The 21,970-nt window shown below is 36.6% G+C and overlaps 2 protein-coding genes across 2 annotated transcripts; one reads left to right on the top strand and one right to left on the bottom strand.

Annotated features, from left to right (window-relative positions):
- The first annotated feature begins 9,514 nt into the window (after window positions 1–9,514).
- LOC115518715 (olfactory receptor 9K2-like) lies at window positions 9,515–10,498 on the top strand. The gene has a single exon (XM_030322267.1). It carries the CDS (start codon window positions 9,536–9,538, stop codon window positions 10,496–10,498), a length of 963 nt encoding a protein of 320 aa, XP_030178127.1. The 5' UTR covers window positions 9,515–9,535.
- A 10,482-nt stretch (window positions 10,499–20,980) lies between these two features.
- LOC115518714 (olfactory receptor 9K2-like) lies at window positions 20,981–21,724 on the bottom strand. Its single transcript, XM_030322266.1, has one exon. The coding sequence runs from the start codon at window positions 21,722–21,724 to the stop codon at window positions 20,981–20,983; it is 744 nt and encodes a 247-aa protein (XP_030178126.1).
- Window positions 21,725–21,970: the final 246 nt, after the last annotated feature.

Genomic DNA, 21,970 nt, shown 5'->3' with positions numbered 1-21,970 from the left:
TGCTGGGTCTTTGGCCTTTGGGGAGCCGCACAGCCTCTACCAAATGCTTTCACATCATGGGAACCACTTCTCCCTGTGTGGCACAAGGACCCCTTGGACCTCACTGTTTGCTGCCGGAGACTCACTTTCCCACCAGAGCTCTACCAGGTTATCGAGCTGCAGAGTTTCATACTCTGTGCTCCCCTGTTCATAAGAGTCTTAATGGTATCCAAATCCTCTCCTTTTCCCTTTCTTTCTTTCTTTCTTGTTAATTCTTTTATGTGTTTTCCACTCTTTCTCTTTTTCTCCAGTTGCTTTCAGGGGGAGTGCCTTTCCTGTACTCTCCCCTCTTTCTCCATCCTCTCTCTGCAAGCAAAAACAGCTCCCTACCCTTCATGGCTTCTCTCTTCCCCAGTTCACCTCTCCCCACCATATACCTGGCAAGTTCTGTGGTTCAGATCGTTGTGCAGATCATTGAGGTAACCCTCAGATCAGTTTTCTAGGTGTGCAAGATGGTTTGGTGTTGATGCTATTCCACCATCCTGCCCCTTCTCAAGATTTTATTCTTTAAATAATCTCTACATCCAACATGGGGCTCAAACTGACAGCCCCAAGATCAAGAGTCACATGCTGTACCGACTGAACCAGCCAGATGCCCCAAATATCATTTTAATATAATCAGTTTCAGGACACAAAATGTATTCTTTTTCTGCAAGATTCAAAACAGTTTAATTCATGTATCTTAACACTGAGCAGATATACCTTATGTTTTAGTTTTACACAATGTGAATTTATACATACTAAAAGTTAGCATCTGTCAAGTAAAGGCAGAAGCCAAAAAAAATGCATATCTTATGACAACAAAAAGGACATATGATGGAAAGTAGGAATTATTACCACCCAGCAATTATGCAGGTAAAAGATTTTAGTAAGCTCATTAACATATTAAATTAATTGGCAAACCCTCAGAAAACATCATTTCTTTTGAAAACTCTTAAACCTCTGAAACATAGAAAACGAATAAGGCAATACAGGCATAGACAGGCTGTCTGAACAGTTAAATATTTTTTAAAAATGATCTTAGGTGACAGCACATCTAAAGCTTTTATGGAAAATAATAACTTTAAACAGGAAAAGCAGACAAATCCTGAATAACACCCAGAGTTGTATTAGAACCAAAAATAAAAGAAAAATTAATAATAAACTAAGCTTCCCAAAACTTAGCCTGAACGTTGGACTATTCCCTTTTCTCACCCTTCAAGAAAAGAATAATCTGTGCAGGGACTGCTAAGTTATTTTAGAAATAACTAAGAACATGTACTAAAATGCAAATGGCGAGGCACCTGGGTGGCTCAGTCAGTTAAGCGGCCGACTTCAGCTCAGGTCATGATCTCGCAGTCTGTGAGTTCTAGCCCCGCGTCAGTCTCTGTGCTGACAGCTCAGAGCCTGGAGCCTGCTTTGGATTCTGTGTCTCCCTCTCTCTGACCCTCCCCAGTTCATACTCTGTCTCTCCCTGTCTCAAAAATAAATAAACGTTAAAAAAAAAATTAAAAAATAAAAAATAAAATAAAATGCAAATGGCTATACAATAGAAAGCTTACGAAATATATATACATATACAAAATTTATTTTATGTTAAATAAGTAAAAATGTGAATCTTAATTAGTATCCCAAAAATTTCTTCTTCTTTTCACCAAGAGAAGAATATCTTTCACTGAAGGTTTCCCTATTTCTTCCAATCATATTTAAAAACGAAAACCATCGTCTATAAAGGCAAATTTAAAAATTCATTTTTATAATCATATTTTTTCAATTGATACAAAAAATGGCCTTTTCTACTGACATGAAGAAAACAGGAAACTTAGCAACTTGAACACTGTGAGCTGTAGACTTCAGAAACTGTCTTGGAAATTATGACATATGACTTATTTATGCCTTAGCTTTCCTTTATTAGCATATCTACATACTATATTTATCTGTCCATTGCCTCTTTCACAGCAGACTCTCCCTCCCACATCCATGTCCAAAAAAAAAAAAAAAAGGCTCTGGCAGATAACTGTAAAAAATGTGTCCAAGCCTGGTTCCTGCACTCAATGATCTCCTCAGCTCCAATATATCACTAACAAGAATGTCTGTCTTGGAACAATAGTTATGAGTCTAACTACATACTGGGTAAGTGGATTTGACTTTAGTTTCTTGATTTCCGGCTTGGTCTGATATATAGGTTAATGTAAAGACTTCTACCATACATAGTCTCTAAGTAGAGACTTTTCCTTCCTGATTGCTCATTGAAGAGACTCTCCGCGAGCAGTCATCTATTTCTTACCACTGTACTTTCATGGAATGAGTTACATTGTTTTTTCAAACAGACTTAACACAATACTGTCATGAAGTGAAATTTAACTGATTTTATTTTATTACGAATTATTTATTAGATCAATTTGTAAAGAAATGAAGCTATACAAGTTTGCCCTTGTAAGACTATACCAAGTAAGCAGAAATGCAAAAGTGAAACACAGGAATGTGGAAAAACAACATGCAAATGTTAACTAAACAAATATATATTATATGTGTGGTAAGTATAATAGAAGCTAAGTAGGAAGACAGCAGAGAGAAGAAGGGAAATAAGAGGATAAAACCTTTATTGACAAAAACCTCTCCAAAGAAGTTGATTCCAACATTCACATTGTCAGTAAGATAAAATCCCTATAAATCTTTCCAAAACAAATATTAAATGCTTTAAATTGAAATATTATTTAGAAGTATTATAAAATAATGAACTTTTCATTGCAAATGTAATTTTGGTGAGAAATGTATCAGATATATGTCGGTGGTCATGTTTTTAGAGGCTTTCAAAAAGAATTTATGCCTGTATTTAATGTTCACACTGTAATAATTTTTCCAAATGTTCAACATCACTCATCATCAGGGAAATACAAATCAAAACCACAATGAGACATCACCTCACACCTGTCTGAATGACTAACATTAACAACTCAGGCAACAACAGATGTTGGCAACAATGCAGAGAAGAACACTTTTGCACTACTGGTGGAAATGAAAACTGGTGCAGCCAATCTGGAACCCAGTATGGAAGTTCCTCAAAAATTGAAAATAGAACTACCCTATGACCCAGCAATTGCACTACTAAGTGTTTATCCGAGGGATACAGGTATGCTGTTTTGAAAGGGCACATGCACCCCAATGTTTATAGTAGCACTATCAACAATAGCCAAAGTATGGAAAGAGCCCAAATGTCCATTGATGGATGAATGGATAAAGAAGATATGGTATATATATACAATGGAGTATTACTTAGCAATCAAAAAGAATGAAATCTTGCCATTTGCAACTACGTGGATGGAACTGGAGGGTATTATGCTAAGTGAAATTAGCCGGAGAAAGACAAATATCATCTGGCCTCACTCATATGAGGACTCAAAGAGACAAAACAGATGAACATAAGGGAAGGGAAACAAAAATAATATAAAAACAGGGAGGGGACAAAACAGAAAAGACTCATAAATATGGAGAACAAACAGAGGGTTACTGGAGGTGTTGTGGGAGGGGGGATGGGCTAAATGGGTAAGGGGCATTAAGGAATCTACTCCTGAAATCATTGTGGCACTATATGCTAATTAATTTGGATATAAATTTTAAAAAATAAAATATAAATTAAAAAAATAAATTAATTTAAATAACTAATTAATTAATTAATTAATTAAAATAACTAAAAACTATTTACATCCATCCATTTCCCAGGCTAACACAGCAATCACCAGACTAAAACAGAAACTCCCAGTTTTTCTGTCCCCAAAAATATAGATCTCAAAAGACACATCAACTATACTGACTTTTCACACCACCCAAATTACACTATGGTTTTGTTTTGTTTCCTGGGGGGTTTTTGGTCAGGTTTAGGGTTTTAAATTGCGAACAGTAAATTTCAGCTGCATGCTTTTATAAATTTGACAAGTCAAAATAAATAATATCTTCAGGACTCCAAAACATTTCCTTATGTACTTTTGTAGTCAATCCCTACTCCTCACCCACAGCCCTTGAAAAACCCACATTGTCCTATGGTTTTGTTTATTTGCTATTGTCACAGAACAAGAATCATATAGTTGGTAGCTTTTGAGTGTCCCTTTTTTCACCTTGAGTAATACTTTTAAGATTCATCCATGTACTTGTATATATCATTGTTTTATTCCTTGTTTGCTGGAGTAGTAGGTCACTGCCCAGATATACAGATTCACCAGTTGATGGAAATTATAAAACTTCAGGTTTCATGTTTAGGAAGAAGTTGTTTTGAGTTGTCTTTTGTACTTCGTGAAACATGTAGGCTTCAGACTTTTGCTTAGAGAAGCCCATTTTTCTAGGACCAATTGTAGCAAACTAATGTGTTGTCATTGAATTCCCTTGGCACCTATTTCAAAAGTGGATTCAACAGGGGCATCTAGGTGACTCACTTAAGTGTCCAACTCCTGACCTGGGCTCAGGTCATGAGTTTGTGAGTTCGAGCCCCACGTCGGGCTCTGCACAGATAACGCAGAGCCTGCTTGGGATTCTCTCTACCTCTCTCTCTGCTCCTCCTCTGCTGACATTCTCTCTTTCCCTCTCTCAAAATAAATAAACAAATGTAAAAAACACAGAATCAAAAGTTATTTGAACATAGATAGACAGATAGGCTTATTTACACATATATATCAATATATATATGTTTATTTTTGGACAGGTTATTTTGTCCCTTGATATATTTCTTTTTCATTTAACCAATGCAATATTCACTTAATTAATATGTTCCATAGCAGGTGTTTAATAATTTTACTGTATAAAAATTCACAAAAAATTACTAGATGTGTAAATACCTTAAATTCATTATTTTTGAAATACTAAAAGACATTTATATTTGTAGTGTCAATAGACATTTCAGTGAGAGTTCACTATACTTTATATATTGATATATTTTATTTGTTTATTTTTGTTTAAGGGTTTTGGAGTGAAATTTATGAGATAGACACACCTATAATTTGTATTTTAATTTCTAAATTATAACTATGAGAGACTCATAAATACAGCTAGCAAATATTGTCTTTATGATCGTTCTTGGGTTTCTAACAATGGTCTTGTTTCTTTCTTAAATGTTTAGTAGTAAACACTAGTGGAGCCAATTACAAGAGAATCTTTGTTCATGGGAAAATTGTTATTAAAAATTTAATTGTTTTAGTAGATATTTAAAAATGTATATTTCTCCTTCATACATCACCCTGATCTCTTCAATTTTTTTTTATTTTAACAAATCCTTAATTTTTGGTGAAAATATTGTTTATTATGCAGTTGAACCCTTGACCGGGAGTCGGGAACATAGAACTCTTATGTAGCCGAAAATCTGCATATAACTCATGACTCCCTAAAAATGAAACTGCTAATAGCTTACTGACAACCAGAGACTTACTAATAACCTAAACAGTTGATTAACATACATTTTCTGTGTTATATGTATTATATGCTGTTTTCTTACAATTAAGTAAGCTAGAGAAAAGAAAATGTTATTAAGAAAATCATAAGGAAGGGACAGTACATCTACAGCACTGTACTGTATTTGTTGAAAAAAAATGTGCATGGAAGTGGACCCATGCAGCTCAAGTCCATGTTATTCAAGGGTCAACTGTATATATTTTTTAATATCAGGAGTATCTGTCTGTAGTGCTATCCCGTTTTCTTTCCTGATACTTGTGACTTAATGTTGCTGTTTTTCCACTGTTATCTTGGTTAGGGTTTTATACATCTTACTAGTCTTTCTGAGAATCAATGTTAAGCCATGTGATCACCTCACACCTGTCAGAATGGCTAAATGTGGGTGAAGATGCAGTTCTCCATGAAGGGAACTTCATGCACTGTCGGTGGGAATGCAAACTGGTGCGGCCTCTATGGAAAAGAGTATGGAGTTCCCTCAAAGAGTTAAAAATAGAACTACACTCTGATCTGGCAGTCACACTACTGGGTATTTACTCAAAAATACAAAAACATTAATTCAAAGACACACACACTATGTGTATTGCAGCATTATTTACAACAGCCAAACTATGGAGTGGCCCAAGTGTCCATCGATAGATGAATGGATTAACAAGATGTGGTCTAAATATACAATGGAATATTATCCAGCCATAAAAAAGAATGAGATCTTGCCATTTGCAATGACATCAACGGAGCTAGAGAGGATAATGGAGATAGCAAGATAACTCAGTCAGAGAAAGACAAATACCATATGATTTCACTTATAGGTGAAATTAAGGAAACAAAAATAAATAGCAAAGGAAAAAGGAGAGAGACACAGAGAGAGAGAAACCAAGAAGCAAACTCTTAATTACAGAGAACAAACTGATGGTTACCAGAGGGGAGGAGGGGAGGTGACTGGAGAGATCCTGGAAATAAAGGAAGGGGATTAGAGAGTATACTTATCATGATAAGCATTGAATAAGGTACACGATTGAAGAGTCACTATATTGTACGCCTGAGACTAATATGACATGTATGTTAACTATACTGGAATTAAAATTAAAACTTAATAAGACATACTAAAATAGCCAGTAGAAAAAAAAATGTTAAGCCATGTGAATATCCTATATTATCCACGTTTCTATTTCATGATTTTTTATCTGTAAAATTTACTCTCATTTTTTTTGTTTGACTTGCTATGTTCTCTTTCACTATATTAAAATAGAAGATTAATCCAGTTGTTCATGTTTTTCTTGTTTATAGTCTTTACCTATATTGCTTTGTATATATCCCTCTAAGTACTTCATTCACTGAATTGCAAAAGTTTAGACATAACATAATGCACCACTTAGTTCAAAGTTAGTCAAAATTTAATTTGAGTTCTTTTCGATCTATTGAGTTTTAGGGAGTATCTTTAATGTCCATGCCATTAGACCCTTCTCAACTAATTATCTGTTAACTGATTTCTGTATTAAGCTGACCATCATCAAAGAACACACACTGAATGATTTCAATCGTTGAATCTGTGGAGGGTTTCTTTATGTCCCATCAGACTAGTGAATGGCAGTAAGTGTTCTTATGTATTTTGAGCACTAGCATGTTTTCATTGCTAATGCCATCGTGGGCAGTTTCAGGAATTGGATTCTGGTACATTTGATCAATTGGATAGCAAAACTCTACCACATGTGCTTTCCCCTTGGAGGTGTTGGAAAGTTCAAATGTCTCCTAATACTATGGTTCCTGGCACAGATTTTGTTCTACCAATGAGACCCACACAAACTCAGAATTTGGTAGAAAATTTCAACATTTTCTACCATGGAAATGTCACCTTAGGAAGGTTGTGGGTACATATGGGCTATTTTCTGCAGCATTGTTGAGTCCCCAACTTCCTAGACAGGCTATTTTGATGGATGAGGAAGCAGTGACATCTTTTTTTTCCATGTATCTGATCTCTGGACCACAGTTAAGGTTCTGTGTTTTTAAATTGTATCTCCGATGGTAGCCTATCTTTGTGAATCTTATTATATTGCTCTAAGGGTCATTATTAGAGTGTCACCCAGAAATTCCTCCAGCCTTTCCAGACTTCACAGGCCTCAATTCACCTTCATTAATAATTTCCAGTTTAAGATACTTAACTATTTACTCTTCCTACACTTACCAAACTTTTACTAATGCTGCATTATAATAAAGGAACGCGCCGGGCCCATATGTTTTGCTATGTACACACTAAAAAAAAATCCAGATAATTCTAGAAATAATTTTTAAATAAAAAAGATTTTCTAAAAGTGGAATTATAATTAACTTATGGAAATCTTCAGGGGAAAATGGCATCTGCACAATTATAATACACTGTTTCATTAAATAGAGTATTATGTCTTTGGTTTTACTGTAGTCTTTTAGTCACACATAATTATTGAGGATTTTTAAATACAGGTCATGGTCTCTTATACAATTTCATGCTAAGAATTCTTAGAATATTTTTTAAATTATCATTTCTTCCACTATATTTTCAAAAAATTTCGTACTTAAACATAAGAAAGCTTAGAATTAGCAAAACATTATCTGACTTTGTGACTTAGAGGGCATTTGTCATGGCATGACATCAGGAAGTACAGGTAAATCATAATTTGGAGTTAACTTCTATCTTTTTTTAAAGCATAGCAAATGTAATTTATGATGATTTAATATATTCATTCGTTTTAAACTTAAATAGCACAAACTTTAAATCTGTTTCCTTATGCTTACCAATATCTATGCTATGATAATTACCAGAACGTCTTTCCTTGTCAATGAAGAAAATAAAGTCCAGAGAAATTTCCCAAAGGATACACACAACCAGAGAAGAAAACCTCCTCATATATGGACTATTACTAGATAATTTGCTTATGTCTGAGGTTACTGCAGTCCTCATGGACAACAGCCCTTGAGCCTGCACTTCTGTCTCCATAATTGACTTTATGATTGCTCCTCTCCCAATGGAATCCATCACAGAGGATGAACAAAACCTCAATGTGGAAAACTCCTGCAGAAAGGTATCAGAAGTAAAGTAAGCACTGTTGATATTCTACCAAGTGATCATGGACTCTGGAGACCGAAGGTTGTTATGGTCCTCAAATATCCATGGTTATCCCATTGTCCTTATTTTAAGATATATAAGGCATAATAGAATATAAGGCAGGTATTCCTTAAGTATACTTACCTTGACTAAAAAGTGAGAGCTCTTGAATTGATGCAGGTTTGATAAAAAGTTATTCATTGTCATGTAAGGACTGGAATGGTTATCAGCTTATTTCTCTGCTTCAAAGAAAATGGTTAGGTTAATATGTAATATATTAAATTACACAACTAGTAATGGAAAGAAAATATATATAATGAGGCAATAAAAATGCATCTATTTGGGAGGAATATCCTTGACCTGAGAAAATGAACACAGGTTTGGAAAGAGCGTTAGAAAATGATATCTAGGTTTAGTGATTGTTTTGATGTTATTAATTTTAATTACCAACAACTTATCGCCTTTTATTCTATTTTTGGAGATGGCACAGTAACAATGGAAACCAAATAGTAGTGGTGAAAGAAGGTAAAAATGTATCTAAATATATCACTGTCTTTTAATAATTCAGGAAGTGATGGGCAATCATGATGGCTATGGCACTATCATACAGATTATATGTATTCCCTGCATTTTAGGTTATATTCTTACTTTAGTTAAAGACAACTATTTAATGATAAATATATTGGGAATAGAAATTCAAAATGTCACTAACATTAGACAATATGTTATGTTACTTTCTTGGTGAATACTCAGCAAAAAAATGATCTAAAATGCAATAACCCATTAACTTCTTTCACTGCTTAATAAAATAACAGTTTTACGGACTTCGTATTATCTAGTTCAAATTCCTGATTCTTCATGACATTAACATGGCTTTATATGCAATATTTAATTAAGATATAACTAATTTCTTCTACACGTAAGAAATTATTTGTGTCACTAGAAACCAAGCACGGGTTTCATTTCTTTGCTTTTCCTTGTGCCTCTCAGCATGTTTCTGCCATGAGTGACAGAGGAACAAACAATCACTCTGAAGTGACTGACTTCATCCTGGTAGGCTTCAGGGTCAGCTCCGAGCTCCACATTCTCCTCTTCCTGATCTTTCTGCTTGTGTATGCCATGATCCTTGTGGGTAATGTTGGGATGATGACCATTATTATGACCGATCTCCGGCTGAACACACCGATGTATTTCTTCCTAGGCAACCTGTCCTTCATTGATCTCTTCTATTCATCTGTTATTGCACCCAAGGCCATGATCAACTTCTGGTCTGAGAGCAAGTCCATCTCTTTTGCAGGCTGTGTGACCCAATTCTGTCTCTTTACCCTCTTCATCGTGGCAGAGGGATTTCTCCTGGCAGCCATGGCCTATGACCGCTTCATTGCCATCTGCAACCCACTCCTCTACTCTGTCCAGATGTCAGCACGTCTCTGCACTCAGTTGGTGGCTGGTTCCTATTTATGTGGCTGCATCAGCTCGGTTCTTCAGACCAGTATGACATTTACTCTGTCCTTTTGTGGTTCTCGGGCCATTGACCACTTTTACTGTGACACTCGCCCACTTGAGAGGATATCTTGTTCTGACCTCTTCATCTCTAGAATCATTTCCTTTTCCTTATGCAGCATCATCATCTTGCCTACCATGATAGTTATTATTATTTCTTACTTGTATATTGTGTCCACAGTTCTCAAGATACGCTCCTCTGAGGGACGTAAGAAAGCGTTCTCCACTTGCAGCTCACACCTGGGAGTCGTGAGTGTGCTGTACGGTGCTGTGTTTTTTATGTATCTCACTCCTGACAGATTTCCTGAGCTGAGTAAAGTGGCCTCGTTGTGTTACACCCTAGTCACTCCCATGCTGAATCCTTTGATTTACTCTCTGAGAAACAAAGATGTCAAAGAAGCTTTGAGAAAGAGTCTGGGGAAAAAAATATTTTTGTTTAATTCTATCTTAACAGTGACATAACTGAAAGGCACCGATATTATGACAATCTGGGGAGGCATTGAAGCGAAGAATGCAACCAATGAGGTTGAAATATTTAATTTTAGAAAGTTTATTTATTTGAATCCCACGTACCTATAGCTGAAGAATACATTTGGTCTATATTTTGTCTAGCTGTTAATTTTGGGGTGGAATGGCTTTCTCCATACTTCATCTTCATTTGAGTAAAGACAATGGTTGCCAAGTAATTTGAATTTAGGGAAAATATATTCCAAGTTTGCCGCTGGCTCTCTAAGGGATGTATTGTCTATCTTGAGTCAGTAACAAATGTTATTTAACGTACATAATTGGTAGATGTAACAAAATATGATATAATAAGACAGATCAAAGTATCAGCTTTACTGAAGAAACCTTTTTCAGTGCTGAATGAGAAAAACGGATACTCTATAGAGTGTACAGTGTCCTAAGGGTGACATGTGAGTCGCTCAATTGTCCAGGGACTGAATGATTCACACTCTTAGTTAATGGTTTCTCTGGCTTAGATCAGTTGTTTTTGCAAATCCTCCCTTTCACAAAACTACTGTAATGCAATTGAACCAAAAATAAAGATAATGCATTTTTGTTATATATGGCTTAGTGAAAATTAATTCATCTCATTGGTAATTTTGAATTTTGATGCACCCTTGTCCTGTGAAATTTCCATGTATAAATAACTTCAGTGCTTAGCTCACTGTGAAATCAGGGGGAAATAGCTATAGAGAACTAAGCTGCTATATGTTAGTCCGGTGAAAAAAGGCATTTATGGAAAATACAAAGAAAGTGCAGTCTCTAAAGGTGAGTGGTCCTATGGTCACAGAACACTTCCTAAGCACATTTTAAAACAAATAGCACTAAGCCAAATGAAATAGCTTTCTGTGCAAAAGGAGAGTTAAGTATATGGTGAGCTTCATGAAGTTTGTAAGTGATTTGTAAGGCACAAGACAAAGTGAGGGATGACACTTCAAAGGAAATTCGTGGAAATCATGCAGACCATATTTTTCATGCTAAGGAAGCTGACCTTCTTCATGAGGTTCATGAGAACCTTCTTCTCCATTCATGAGAATGACCTAGAAGTGAATAATGACTCTAATGTTTGAGCATCTGTGCTGGAGAAAATGCTACCTCATAATGAGGAAGGAAATATAAGGGTAAGAATAGTTCATCAGTAAGAGTTAAGAAAATAAGCTCAGGTGTCAGACAGAGCTTTCAAATTCTGTTTTTGCCCCTGTAGCTTCAGGTAAGTTACATAGTATCTCCGCATTGTTATTTCCTCCTGAAAAATGGGGTGTATAAGAGAATCTCCACCATAGAGTCACTTGAATGATTGAATTATGTAAATTTCGCATGTTTGTTAAATCCACATCAGATTTGTCCTTTCTTCCTGCTCTCAACACTATTCATGTTACATCTGAGAGAGGAAGACACTAACTTTCTCTGCCCCTTTCTCTACACTCTGTGCCATGAAGTGTCCCCAGCTCTCCAAGTGTATCTGCTTCCATTTCCATAGACAGAGCTTGAGAAACGCTTACTACTTCGTCATTTCAGAATAACCTTTCTTTACCTTTCTCTCTGCAGGAAACTAATGGAAAAGATTGTAAAATGATCAAAAAGGCAACAGAGGTCCAAATTATTTTTTTTCTATTTAGTACTATTTTTCTTATGTACATTTTAGCTAGCCAACATATAGGGCAATATTGGTTTCAGGAGTAGAATTCAGTGACTCATCATTTACATACAACACCCAGTGCTCATCACAAGTGCCCTCCTTAATACCCATCACCCATCTAGCCCATCACCCAATTAAATGCAAAATAGTATCTCATCATCAAATGTTTTATCTAGTCATCTCTCTACCCATGTCTTTCTCTAAGAATCCTCTCTTATACTTTAACAAATGTCATCTCTTTCACCCACATTTTAAAAACTGCAGATTACTAGGGAAAATACGGGATTCACTGGGTAGAAAAACTTTACGATTTTCAAATAAGTGGTCACTGTGCTAAGGTTGTGTCTTGTCTCTCCTGAGATGAAGCAGAAACATGTTTAGGTTGAAAGATATTTTCATCAAGGGGCGCCTGGGTGGCTCAGTCGGTTGGGCGGCCGACTTCGGCTCAGGTCATGATCTCGTGGTCTGTGAGTTCGAGCCCCGCGTCGGGCTCTGTGCTGACAGCTCAGAGCCTGGAGCCTGTTTCAGATTCTGTGTCTCCCTCTCTCTGACGCTCCCCCGTTCATGCTCTGTCTCTCTCTGTCTCAAAAATAAATAAACGTTAAAAAAAATTAAAAAAAAAAAAAAAAAAAGAAAGAGGCATAGTTTACTAAGCCTCCTTAGGGAATAAAATGCAGATGCCCTCAGGCAGTACTCCAGATAAACCTGAAATGAGAGAGGCTCCTAACTTTTTAAATCTTCATCAATTGATATTAGTAATCCTTTATCAAACTGAGAAAAAAAGACCCTAATCATAGTGCTAACTGCCATGGCAGAACAATGTTCCTCTATATTCACTATGTGCTACACTGCCACAACCACCATTGGACACACACATGCACATATATACAAACATTAACGTGGTCTTTCTGTCTCTTTCTCTCGGTCTTTGTCTGTCACTGTTTCTGCCTCTCCCTCTCTCTCTCTCTCACACACACATACACACAATCACACACACAAACACACACACACACACACACACTCACACCAGGTTATCTTTGAAAGGAATACCAATCACTGAACCTAGAACAATATATGTCCAATGTCATGCAGCTGACTCAGAAAAGAATCCACAGGCTGATGTAGAAGCTAACAGACCTCACCATGACAAGACATGCACAATAATTCTTCAATTCTGACCTTTTCCCTTTTCCTGATGTCAAGAAATTTCTGTGTTGCTATAGGAATTGCATACACCTGCAGTCAGGTATATTCTGTTCTCACTCCTATTAGGAAATTACTCCTCTCCTTTTTTTGATTCAAAAAGGATGCATGTACCGTACAATTTAAGTTCTTAAAGCAGGGATATATTGAACAATAATGATAATAATAGCTAGCATATTAATATAAATGTATCAAAATAGATGCAGAAATGCATAAACATATATGTATATGTAATTCTTTGAATATGATATATGCATTACAGGACCACTTATAAACGTATCATTGTAGTACAAGTCATATACAAAACCATTTAATAACATACAACTAATATTTTAATTTTGAGATTACATGATTTTTTATTAAGGCTTTTATTTTAATTCCAGTAGAGTTAACATACAGTGTTATATTAGTTTCAGGTGTACAATATGGTGATTCAACACTTCCATACATCATTATCAGTGCTCATCATGATAAGTGTACTCTTAAGCCCTTTCACCTGTTTCACCCACCTTGTTATCTAAAACTTTATGCACATAAGGAACATCTTCAAACTCATCTAATGACTTCCCATTAAATGTGTCATATAGCTGACTGCATTGCCAGTAACTAATAAAGCTTTCTTAATTTAAATAATAGTGTTAATGATAGTGAAACCTCATTCCACAGCTGCTATACTAACGATCATAGTAAAAGGTTTGAGCCTACTTTTATCACTGAGATTTTTTATATAATAAATATATTCTATGCCTTCAGTAGTTTCCTGTTTTTAGGCCAACATTAAAACTTCAATCCAAAAGAAAAAAGAGAGAGAGAGAGAGAGAGTGAGAAAGAGAGAAACATCTCTGAACCATTGCTCTAAAATGCAACTCCTTCAATCTAAAAAATAAGATCTGCCCAATTCTTTCTTCAACCACTGTATTGAGAAATAGTTGTAAAATAAACTGTATTCATTCAAAGTATACAATTCTGAATTTTGGCAGTTTTATGCATCAGTGAAACCCTCACTAGATTAAGATTCCAAACTGTTATTTCAAAGGTTTTTTATTTATTTATTTATTTAAATAATCTCTACACCCCGTATAGGGTTCAAACTGATGACCTGGAATCAGAAATCACCTGCTCATCCAACGGGACCAACCAGGAACCCCAAGATACAGAAGTTTTCTATCACCTCAGAAAGATTTGTCATGCCCCTATTTAAGTCATGCCTCCTTCCAATCCCATTCCCAGATAACCAGTGATCTGATTTGTTTTTGTTTTTGTTTTTGTTTTTTTTTGCACATCCATCTATTTATCTACCTATTTAACCTGCATGTGATATGCACTCTTTCCTGGAAGGCTTCTTTAAGTGAGTGAAATGAATTTGAATTTATTCCTTTTGTCCTGTGTAGAAGTAATTCACTCTTTTTATTGGTCAGTAGCATTCCATCTTTAGTTGCATGTATACACCAAATTTTGTTTATGCACTCTTTTTTTTTTTTTTAACGTTTATTTATTTTTGAGACAGAGAGAGACAGAGCATGAATGGGGGAGGGGCAGAGAGAGAGGGAGACACAGAATCCGAAACAGGCACCAGGCTCTGAGCGGTCAGCCCAGAGCCCGACGTGGGGCTCGAACTCCCGGACCGCACGGACCGCGAGATCATGACCTGAGCCGAAGTCAGACGCTCAACCGACTGAGCCACCCAGGCGCCCCGTTTATGCACTCTTAAATTGATGGGCAATTGATTAGATATTGTGAATAAAATCAATATGAACATTCACATGACATGTATTTGAACAGGGCCTACTCTGTCTCCCCCGTCTCCCAGCCCAGCATGATAGGAAGCACACAGGCAAGTGCAGACTCCTCTTCCCCTAGATCCCAGTCAAGGGCTACTCTATCACCTTGAGAGTGGCAGTCTGAAAACATTTCTTACCCCTTCCAGCTCCATGCTGCAGAAGCTCCACTCAAGGCAATAGTAGCTAAAAGGTCTAGAGATCTCTACCTCTACCCAGCATCTATTCATAAGATAGGTCTACCCCAAGCATGATAGGCCAAGAATTATAGGACTCAACTTCAACTGAGTCAGTTCAAAGGATAGAGGTTTTTTGCCAAGAGAGATAAGCTTAGAAGACCATAGGTTACTGACCTCAGCGAAAACCTGCTCATAAACCAGGGTGTCACTGTGACAGAACTGGTCATGCTCCTGTTCCAGTTCCAGAACAGTTGAACACAGGTTTTACCTGGAATGAAAGGCAGGCAGTATTAACAGAGGCTCCAAACTCTCCTCAAGTGAACTGACTTTATTTTGAGCAAAGTGTGGGAAAATTCTAGCTCAAGTGACTCTCAAACACAATGCACATTTGGTGATAAGACATTAAGAGGAGGCTGGTAGCTCCATGAGACCAAAAATCTAAGTGTAGACCAACTAGATGTATATTAGAGAGAACCAGGGAAGGAGACAGCTAAGAAGGCCCTTCTGGGATTGGAGCAAACCTCAAAGACTGGCTTTAAAGACCATCCTTGCAGAGGGGGCAAAAAAATTGGATCAGACAATGGAGAAATAGATGTCCCACAATGTTTTCAAAACAACAGAACAAGAAAATTTGTGGAGTCTCTGTGCTCAGTGGGAAACCTACAGTGGCACATCACTCAACAAAATATTCATGGGAGGACACAGCCAAAGCTTACCTTATAAATCCACTGTCATCCAAGAGGACACACAAGCCTAAGCTTGTGCCTCTGGAAAGGGACACAAAGGGTTTCTCAGAGCAAACAGGTTTGAATAATACAGTCAAAAAAACAAAATAACAAAAATACAAAAATTATTTCCAAAAAGGTACAATAACTGAAAAATGTTATATAGTGTACTGTTTTCAGATTAGCTTCTTACACTTAATCACATGCATTTACAGCTGCTTCATATCCTTCCACAACATGAGAGTTAGCTCATTTTTTAATTTTTTTTTTACTTTATTTTGTTTTATTTTTCAGAGGGAGATACAGAGAGAAAGAACAACTGGAGAGAGGGACAGAGGGAGAGAGAGAGAGAGAGAGAGAGAGAGAGAGAGAGAGAGAAACGTAAACAACCCAGTGTAGATCCCAACCCAGCTTGGAGCCTGACACCAGGCTCAATCCCAGGACCCTGGATTCATGACCTGAGTCAAAATCAGGAGTTGGATGCTTAAACCAAGTGAGCCACCCAGGCGTCCCTTAGCTCATTTCCTTTTAGTGCTGAATATTGTTCCATTGTCTGGATGTATCACAGTCTATTATTCATTCACCTGCCGAAGGATATTTTGGTTATTTCCATGTTTTTGCAATTATGAATAAAGCTGCTAGACACATTCGTGTGCAGGATCTTGTGTGGACGTGAGAGTTTTCAACTTGATTGGGTAAATATCAAGGAGCACAACTACTGGATTGTATAGTAAGAGGATTTTTAGTTTTGCATGAAATCGAAAAACTGTCTTCCAAAGTGGCTATACCATTTTGCATTCAGCATAGCAATGACTGAGGATTACTGTTCCTCCATATCCTTGCCAGCATTTGGTAGAGTCTGTGGTTTCTATTGTGGCCATTCTAATAGGGGTGTAGTAGTAGTAGTATACTGTTCTTTCTTTTTGTTTCTTTTTTATGTAAGACTTTACATTTTAGAGAAGTTTAAGGTACAGAGATATTTACCTGATATCCCTTGCCCCCACAGATGCATACCTTCCTCCATTGCCAACATTCCCCACCAGATTGTTACGTGATGAACCTATGGTCACACCTATCATCATCCAAAATCCAGTTTACCTAAGGTTTCACCCTAGGTATCGGATATTTTATGGTTTGTACAAATATAAATGACATGTATCCATAATGATGGAGCCATACAATCTTTTGCCCTAAAAATCTTTTCTACCCCGCTGTTCATCCCGTCCTCCACCCACGGCCCTAGCAACCACTTATCTTTTTCCTCACTCTATAGTTCTGGCTTTTCCAGAATGCCATATTTGGACTCATACATAGGTATTCTTTTCAGAGTGGCTTCTTTCATTCAGTAATACGTATTTAAGATTCCTCCTGGTCTTTTCACAGCTTGATAGTTCAATGTGGGGGTTTTTTGCACTAAATAATGTTTTATTGCCTGAATACACCACGGTTTATTTGTCCAGTCACTTGCTGAAGGAAATCTTTGTTGTTTCCAAATTTTGGCAACTATGAATAAACCTGCCATAAATTTCCATATGCTGGTGTTTTTATGGACATACATTTTCACCTCCTTTGGGTAAATACCAAGCAGCATTCTTGGTAGATCATAGATCAGTAAGAGTGTGTTTAGTTTTGTGAGAAACTGCCAAACTGTCTTCCAAAGTGGTTGTACTATTTTGCATTACCCACTAGTGATGCTTATGTGTTCCTGTCGCTCCACATGCAATGATTTGATGTTGTCAGTATTCTGCATTTTGGTTATTCTGATAGGTGCATAGTGGTATCCCATTGTTGTTTTACATGACATTCCCTCACTGTATATGGAATGGAACATGTTTTCATATGTTTATCTGCCACCTGCATATCTTCCTTGATGAGGTGTCTATTAAGGTCATTGGTCCATTTTTAGTAAGGTTTTTTCCTACACTTGAGTATTAAGTGTTCTTTGCATATATTGGATATCTTCTACTAGATATATCTTTTGTACATAATTTCCCTGAGGCTATGTCTTTTCTTCTTAATTGTTAAAAGTGTGCTTCAGAGAGCAGACGTTTTTAATTTTAGTGAAGTTCAACTTATCAGTTATGCTTTTCATGGATTATGCCCTGGTGTTGTATATAAAAATGCATCACCAAACACAAAGTCATCTAGATTTCTCCCATGTTATCTCCATGTTATCTTCTAAGGGTTTTGTAACTATGTGTTTTACACTTAAGTTTATCACTCCTTTGAGTTAAGTTTTGTGAATGTTGTAAACTCTATGCCTATGCTCACATTTTTGCATGTGGATGTTCAAGTATTCCAGCACTCTTTATTGAACATCCTGTCTTTTCGTCATTGTATTATCTTTGCTTTGCTCCTATCGATGTGTCTCTATTTCTAGTTTCTCTATTCTACGCAATTGATCTATTTGTTTATTCTTTCACCAATACCACAGTGTCTGGATTACTGTAGCTGTATTGTTGTGTATAACTGATGTTGTGTAGTATCATTCCTCCCATTCTGCTCTTCTCTTTCAATATCGTGTTGGCTATTCTGGCTTGTTACTTTTTCATATAACTTCATTTTAATATGTTATTTGTCAATAACAAAAAATTACTTGCTAAAGTTTTGATTGGGATTGCATTGAATGTATAGAGCAAGTTGGGAAGAAATGATATCTTGACAATATCGTCTTCCTCTCCATGAACATTCAATGCTTTTCCATTTATATAGGTCTTCTTTGGTTTTTTCCATTTGAATTTTATACCTTTCCTCCTAGAGATCTTATACTTATTTTGTGAGATTTATACCTAAGTATTTTATCAGGGAAAGTGATAACATAAATAGCATTGTGTTTTTAATTCTAAATTCTACCTGCTCATTGCATAAATTCTAATTGCTCATATAGAAAGCAATTAACTTTTGAATAGTAACCATGTATCCTGCAACACTTCTTTATTTCCTATTAGTTTTAGGAGGGTGTTTGGGCAATTCTTTCAGATTTTCTACAGTCACCTGTGAACAAAGATCGATTTATTCTTCCTTTCATTGTGTATAATGCTTTATAGTATTTTGCTAGGGCTGCCATAATAAAATACCACAGACGGGGTGCCCTAACTGCCAAATTTTTTTCTCCCAGTTCTGAAGACTGGAAGCTCAGAATCAGGGTGCCGTAAGTAAACATCTGAGGCTCCTGTCCTTGACTTGCAGATGTCTGCCCTCTTGCTCCCTCTTCACACGGTCATCTCTGAGTGCATATGCACCTCTAGCATCTCTCTGTGTGTCCTAATATTTCCTTATTAACACACCAGCCACACTGTATTAGAACCCAGCTGTAACAGCCTTATTTAGATTACTTCCTTGAAGGCTCAGTCTTCAAACATACTCACATACCGAGGTACTATGGGGTTAGGGTTTCAACATGTGAGTTTGGAGAGACATCATTCATCCCATTATACTTTCATTTCTTCTTTTTCTATGACATTACCTAAGACATCCAAAAGGATGCTGAAGAGATGTGCTGAGGGAGGACGTTCTTGCCTAATGCCTATCTTAGTGCGAAAGCTTCTACTTCATCACCGTTAGATATAATCTCACCTGTAGGCTTTTATAGATGTTCCTTTTCAAGTTAAAGAAATGCCCCTCTACTCCTAGTTTGCTAAGAGTTCCTTAACTTTTTATCTGTTGGTACCATCACCAGACACATCATACAAGACCAAAAATGGTGAGACACACCTCCTTGTTGTACTCCCCTCACACTAAGCAGGTAATTAGTTCCGTGTGTCTAACCTACAATTTTTCAAATCACCTTTCTTTCAATTACGTTGGTATACTTCAAGCCCACATCAACAACATGATTGATACAGTAGTATACTGACTCCAATCTTATTCCCTTTAAATAGATCTTCAATACAACATAAAGACTTTCTCTGATTGCTGGGACACACTGTCAGGCACCCCACTTTGAAATCTGTATGTTTATCTTTGGCATAGAAATCTGTGGATTTGGATTTCTTGTGCACGCAAGGATGTGATTCTCACACTGAATTGTAAGCTCCCTAAAGAATAACGTTATTTATACCTGAGCCTACCACAAGACATATTACACTGTCAATAAACTAATCAAATATATAAATATTCATAGGCATAGATGAGTAAATTTTGGACAACAAGCTATGTTAATGCTAAACTTGCTCTATACCTTTATTAAATATTCTTCACAATAATTAACGCAGGAAAACAATGCATGATAACCCAAATTGAGGCAATGATTGCTCAAAAATATTTGCAGGTCTCTATCTATAATTTTGGTTCTTTATTTTAGGATTTAACAACTAGCAATGTCTCAGAACACTCTACAATGTCAGATCATTTGATATAAAAATTTCCAAATTAATCATTATAGCAAGGATTACTCATTATCTGTTTTTATTATTATTACTTCCTCTTGATATAACACATATCAGATATTTGATTCAAAATGAAAATTCAATAACTACATAACATGCTAAAACAAAGTAGTTATATAAATGGAAAACATTATTTTTTTAAAATAAGTTGAACATTCTTGTCAATACTAGTGATTATGTCATGTAGCAAGGAGACCTTCCAAAACAAAGAGGTCACAAAACATTGTTTATACACTATATTAACTATAAAATTTGTGCTCAGCAGCAAGCCATTAAGCAAATACAAATCAATTCTGTGAAACAGAATGTTATTTGAGATAGTGGGAAGGTTTATCATGAAAAATGCTTCTCTAATATCCAGGACATCTCCAATATCTGAGACGTTCAAGATGAACAATGTTCCAGGTACCTCACCAGAAAAAAGCTTCTGATAATATATTTATGATGTTTAAGGGAATAACTTTCATTAATGGATACAAGGAGTATGAAAGAAATAACCACAAAATCAATGGAGGAAAAAAATAATAATCAAATTTTAGGATTTTTCTTCTCTAGAAGTTTTTTTAGAGCTTCTTTGACATCTTTGTTTCTCAGGGAGTAAATCAAAGGATTCAACATGGGAGTGACTAGGGTGTAACATAACGAGGCCACTTTACTCAGCTCAGGAAATCTGTCAGGAGTGAGGTACATAAAAAACACAGCACCGTACAGCACACTCACGACTCCCAGGTGTGAGCTGCAAGTGGAGAACGCTTTCTTACGTCCCTCAGAGGAGCGTATCTTGAGAACTGTGGACACAATATACAAGTAAGAAATAATAATAACTATGATGGTAGGCAAGATGATGATGCTGGATAAAGAAATGGAAATCATTCTAGAGATGAAGAGGTCAGAACAAGATATCCTCTGAAGTGGGCGAGTGTCACAGTAAAAGTGGTCAATGGCCCGAGAACCACAAAAGGACAGAGTAAATGTTATGCTTGTCTGAAGAACCGAGCTGATGCAGCCACATAAATAGGAACCAGCCACCAACTGAGTGCAGAGACATGCTGACATCTGGACAGAGTAGAGGAGTGGGTTGCAGATGGCAATGAAGCGGTCATAGGCCATGGCTGCCAGGAGAAATCCCTCTGCCACGATGAAGAGGGCAAAGAGAAAGAGCTGGGTCACACAGCCTGCTAAAGAGATGGACTTGCTCTCAGACCAGAAGTTGATCATGGCCTTGGGTGCAATAACAGACGAATAGAAGAGATCAACGAAGTTATACTCCATTGTGTGTGTGTGTGTGTGTGTGTGTGTGTGTGTGTGTATACGACATCTTCTTTATCCATTCATCTATTGATGGACATTTGGGCTCTTTCCACACTTTGACTATTGTCGACAGCGCTGCTATAAACATTGGGGTGCATGTGTGCCTTCGAAACAGCACACCAGTATCCTTTGGATAAATACCTAGTAGTGCAATTGCTGGGTAATAGGGTAATTCTATTTTTAATTTTTTGAGGAACCTCCATACTG

The sequence above is a fragment of the Lynx canadensis genome, chromosome B4, assembly GCF_007474595.2.
Source record: "Lynx canadensis isolate LIC74 chromosome B4, mLynCan4.pri.v2, whole genome shotgun sequence".
Taxonomy (NCBI): Eukaryota; Metazoa; Chordata; class Mammalia; order Carnivora; family Felidae; genus Lynx; species Lynx canadensis.
Note: the sequence above shows the minus strand (reverse complement) of the source record. Positions and strands in the feature narration are given on the sequence as shown.